General features: G+C 39.9%; 1 protein-coding gene across 1 annotated transcript in view; it reads left to right on the plus strand.

Moving 5' to 3' along the window:
• The window catches only part of LOC107573452 (zinc finger protein 239-like), a 6,672-nt gene extending 2,442 nt beyond the window's left edge, over window positions 1-4,230 (plus strand). The window contains exon 2 of the mRNA XM_016259885.1: window positions 2,822-4,230. Within this exon, the coding sequence (XP_016115371.1) occupies window positions 2,822-3,885 (1,064 nt within the window). The 3' untranslated portion in view covers window positions 3,886-4,230. The remainder of the gene's footprint in view (window positions 1-2,821) is intronic.
• Window positions 4,231-5,720: the final 1,490 nt, after the last annotated feature.

Below are 5,720 nucleotides of genomic sequence, written 5' to 3' on the forward strand. Positions count from 1 at the left end.
GTGTATATTATATGCTGATACCTATGCAACATATTGATGTTCTAAGAATCTTTACTAATTTGTGCCTCAACTCCCAAGTGAATTACATATGCAAAATACCATGCTTAGAGACATAAAACAAATTGAAGACACTTGCATGTCTTCATAAGAGTCATAAAACTCCCCAGTATTTCCAACCTCCCGCTTGGGATTTCAGCCTTCCTCATTGGACAAACCCATCTTGAGAGGCGTGAATCTCTGCAGGCTTTAAAGGCCACACTCCATGTGACCCGCCCTATTAATTGATATATTAAGTATCAGTTACACCTTTTTACAAGGTTTGTTTGAACTAAGAATCTGACGTTTTCCCTCAGGTTTTAGATCTGCTGAATATGCAAAGTTTTCCATAAAATTCATTCTTTATGCCTCTTTCTGTGCTGATTTAAACTTTAACCCTTTCCTATACCAACTGTATGTGTGTGTGTGTGTGTGTGTATGTGTATGTTAGACCAGTTTATGTGTTTATGTAGTTAATAAAACCTTACTTGTATCACACTTGACATGTTCATTGTTTGCTCATAACCGGAGTCACTAATCATGCAGATTTACGTTACAAGCTTATAGAATTGTACAGTAAGAAAGTTATTTCCCTTAACCAGGAAATTAACGTTCTTAGAATTGACAAGACAGTTGACCCTGAGAGGTCAGCTAAATATCTACAGCGGATCTAAAATATGAATAGTTAATTATAACTAGTTATGGTTAATTATTAATATTTCCTGTTGTGAGCTAAATTCGCTACATTGATAACGTCAGAGTTACTTCATAAAGAAATTGTTTTTTTTTTTTTTTTAAATAAAAGCAGCTATGGTACACACCATATTCAACAGAAGTGTAGTTTTAATTTATATTTTGCCAACGAATAGGCAAATTCATCAAAATAGATATAATCTTAAAACAAGTGACCATAAGATAACAACAAAAACTTTTTACATACAAAGGAAAGACTTCAGAACTGGACAGCACCCATGCGTTTAGCATTAACAACACAATACATTTGTATGCATAATCAGAACTGTGCATACTTTACATAATAATCACTGAGATTGTGATGTGGTGTTCATTTTAATGTTTTATTTAAGTGTAATGGATTAAATGTAGCCTAATGCAGGAAACTGCGCTCACGCGGTTCACTGACGCGGAGGTTACTGTGTGAGATGTGCAAACAGCACAGGACAGCACCCATGCGCTCAGCATTTACAACACAATACATATTTATATGCAAAATCAGAACTGTGCATACTTAAAACTTAAATAAAACATTAAAACGAACACCACATCACAACTTTAGTGACTATGTAATGGATTGCATATAGCCTACAGAAGGACTATATGTCTGTTGCCGTGGTTTAGTGCAAATGAGGGCTAAACCGTGGGGGCTAAACCAGGGCTATTCAAAATTCTGACGGGGCTATAGCCCCCCCCTAGCCCCGGTGTAGCACCGTCACTGTGCATTGAGTATCCGCGTTCAGTTTTTAATTGTAGTGTCTGTTCTTTTACTGAACTAAATTATATTTATTACTATAAAAAAATCTAAACGACGGTGGGCGTCGGTGCCGCGGTGGGCAAGTGACGTAACTGGTGTTGCGGCTTAACACCGGTATCACCGTCAGCACCGTCTATCGCGGCAAGCCTACTTAGGAGGTCTATAGACTGTAACAATGACAGTAGTGATGGGTGCAGAGACACTCAGAACAAGACATTCAATATAATTAAAATGGGGAATGACCACAGGACTAATTTTGAATTGTTGGTTATACAGGACAATGATATCTGCGACCCCTTCCACCAGGTTGTGGGGAATCAAATAATCCATAGCCAGTGGGAGTTCGTTAAACAAAAGTCCTTTCCGACTGTTTGTGCCATATTTCCATTAAGCACACCAAGTCGAGTTTTTCTTCCATGATAAAATCCGACAAAATCACAAAATTTGAACTGTTGGTACTCCTCTATTGGCGCTTTTCCACTGCATGGTATGGCACGGTTAGGTACTGTTCACTTTTGGGAGGTTTTCCACTGGGTACAGTACCTGGTACTTTTTTCAGTACCACCTCGAGTGAGGTTCCAAGTGAACCGTATTATTACTAAAACGTGATGTGTAAACTAGGGGAGCTCCAGTCAGGATTTTTGAGGCCGATCGCAGAAAGCAGTATCTGCTGACCCGATCACCGATGCAATCTTTTTAAAGCCTTCTTTTTATCATGTAGAATTATTCAAAATTTTTTAACAACCAAAAAATGGCTGTTTTGTTGTCTGTCGAGGATGTTCCTCTCGTTAATAGCAGTGGAGCGGATCCAGCGAGAGCTTGGTGCAACTATAACGACATGTAAATAATCCCTCTCACTCTAAAGCGGTACTAAACTGCAGTGGAAACGCAAACTGAGCCGAGCCGTACCATGCAGTGGAAAAGCGCCATATCTGTCCTCTAACTGCCAGATTTCACAACTTTCCACCAAGCAGTTCTGTGGGCTGCCATAGGTTTGATCGGAAGAAGACCAATGATTACAATAGGTGCCTATGCACCTTCAGTTCCTGGCCCCTGATTAGTTAGATCTCCTGGGTTTTGTTTTGTTTTGTTTAAATAGAGAGTTTCAATGCCAGCCTGATAGTTTTTGAGATGTCCTAAATAAGTGAAGAGTTGATCAGATTACATGTAACACATTTGCTTAGTGGATATAGGATGTAGTTGTATGTTAGTTTTGACACTGTTTGAATGTTTTAATGTCTGTTGTTTTGTGTCCTTAAACTGGGGTTAACTTTTATTTGTCTTTTTTCACCTTAGACCTGATGGCACTGAAAGAGGAGAGCGAAGTACTGAATGCAATGAAAGATAAAGATCACGATTTCATAAATGGAGAAATATCTTTTAGCTGTTCACAAACTGAAAATACTTCCTCAAGAAAAAGGCCTCAAAAGACAGGAAGAAGATGTTATTTCACCTGCCAACAGTGTGGAAAGAGTTTCACTCAATCTAGACAGCTTGGAGTCCACATGAGAGTTCACACTGGAGAGAAGCCTTATGCCTGCCAACAGTGTGGAAAGCATTTCAGTCAAATAATAAGTCTTAATAGACATGTTAGAATTCACACTGGAGAGAAGCCATACACATGCCAACAGTGTGGAAGGAGTTTCACTCAGCTTGGAAACCTTGGAGTCCACATGAGTGTTCACACTGGAGAGAGGCCTTACAAATGCAAACAGTGTGGAAAAGGTTTCAACTGGAAAGGAACTCTTAATTGCCACATGAAAATTCACACTGGAGAGAGTCTTTTTACCTGCCAACAGTGTGGAATAAGTTTCACTCAAAAAGGAAGCCTTAACAGACACAAGAAAATTCACACTGGAGAGAAGCCTTACTCCTGCCAACAGTGTGGAATAAGTTTCATTGAAAAAGGAACCTTTAAAAGGCACATGAGAATTCACACTGGAGAGAATCCTTACATATGTGATCAGTGTGGAAAGAGTTTTGATCAACATGAAAAGCTTAAAGTCCACATGAGAACTCATAGAAAGAAACCCCACACATGCCCTCAGTGTGGAAAGAGTTTCTCTCAAAAACGACACTTTGAAGACCACATGAGAATTCACTCTGGAGAGCAACCCTACACATGCCCTCAGTGCGGAAAGAGGTTTAATTATAAACGACACTTTGAAGACCACATAAGAACTCACACTGGAGAGAAGCCTTTCACCTGCCAACAGTGTGGAAAATGTTTCAACCGAAAGGGAACCCTTAACAGGCACATGAGAGTTCACACTGGAGAAAAGCCATTTACATGTGGTCACTGCGGAAAGAGTTTCCGATATAAAGCAGCACTTAAATACCACATGAGTTCGCACATATGAGAGAACTGTATTTTTACGTTATCAGTGTGAGATGAGTCATGCAATAACACCAGAGAGAAGCCTTTGCTGTGCCATCACTGTGGAAAGACTTGCAGAAATGAGACAATCTTGAGGTTCACAGAAGCACCCCTGATATAGTTCAAAATAGCTGAGCAGTGTATTAGGGTTTGTTTACACCTGGATTTAAAATGTGTTTTGGCTGATCGGATCACAAATAGACTTCCTGTATGTCTCTTTTGTACACTTTCGATCACTTCTGTCTCCATTTTTCAGGGGGAGTGTCAAAGGGAGGGTAAACGCATGGGATCTTTCAGATCTTTTGATCAAAAGAATAAAAAACGTTTGCTTACATTCGCTTGCATAGTCTTTTGCATCGCTTATAAATATTTCTGCCTTGTATGGTGATCATAATCCACATCGGATCTCAAACAGAAGTTATTTCAAACTCTTGCTGCTGTCTGAAAGTGAGTTATGAGCTAAAATTATTTTTAAAGTCTTTAATGCTGGTGTTATAGCTGTTAACTTTATGAAATGATCCGCGGCACTGATGCTCTCTCGACACGGAGAAACTCCGCCTTTGTTCATAACCACTCCTCTAGCCCCAGTTGGCCCGCTTTGTCCCAAGGCTTTCATCGGGCCAAAAAACCCTGGCCGTTGGCCCCGAGGAAGCCCAGAGGAAACCCAGACGAGGCACGATCAAGCCCCGGAAGTGACAGTGGAAACGCGACTGGCCCTGGCACGCACTAGCACACCCGCTTTTGGCCCGACAGTGAATCGTGGCTAATAAGGCCTCTTCGATAAAGTGAATCCAATCTTTTGATCCATAGCCTTTCTGTTTTTTAGTCTATCCTGTAAATTCCAGAGAGGATTGCTTGTAATCTGGTTATTTTAAGAGAGGATAGGCCGCAGGCCAGGAAGTGCTAAACTACAAATCTGTGCTTTTCAATTTTGTGGAGTATATTATGCGCGTGCTGATATACTCTAACCCGCATTTCATTTTGATCAGATTTTTCATTTTTTGTCTGGCCCACATATTGTTTCTTGCACTTTTCACAATAAATAAGGTACACACAATTTGCAGTCTGAGGGGACAAAGTCTGTTGGAGTTCTGTTTTTCACCCACCTTAATGGCACATAATACTTAGAAGAGAACCAAGGTATCTAATAGATTTTTATTTCTACGATATGCTGCAATAGGCCTATGTTTTTGTAAGTATCGTGTGCCATCTAAACATTTATAAAAGTTTTGTTTTAGTGCACCGTTGAGCTGTGTGCTCTGAGTCGAGTAAAAGGCCACAGGGGTAATTATTTTATTTCTGGACTGTACGTTCATCACTGGATTACTGTTTGGATGTTCTGAATAACCTTAGCACTTTCCCCAGGAAGGATCTCGAGTATCCCCTGGATCTCAGGGCCCTAAACAGGATCTTCACCACCTTCAATAACTCTTCTTCCTGTGAACAAATCCTGTGGAACCTGAGTAGCTGTGATTTCAAGATGCCTTTAAATGTGTGCTTCGGATGAAAACTATTTCTGTGTAGCAAAGAGTGCGTGTCGGTTTCTTTAAAATACACAGTCTGTAATCCAGTTGATGTTTTTCTTCGAATCCCTTGTAAGTAACCACGTCCAAAAAATTCATCTGTGTGGCGTATATCTCGAATTTTAGTAAAATGTAAATGTAAGCCTAGCCTGTGTGTACAGTTAAACTGAATATTCGTGGTATTGCAATGTTAAGCACAGCCATGTCTTCACAAAGTAGTTTTTTTGTACTGTTTAGACGGGATGATCAAAGTGGATTTCGACAATTTTTCCACATGTATGTGGAACACTTTAAT

Source organism: Sinocyclocheilus grahami, unplaced genomic scaffold, assembly GCF_001515645.1.
Source record: "Sinocyclocheilus grahami isolate Dianchi unplaced genomic scaffold, SAMN03320097.WGS_v1.1 scaffold1947.1, whole genome shotgun sequence".
NCBI lineage: Eukaryota > Metazoa > Chordata > Actinopteri > Cypriniformes > Cyprinidae > Sinocyclocheilus > Sinocyclocheilus grahami.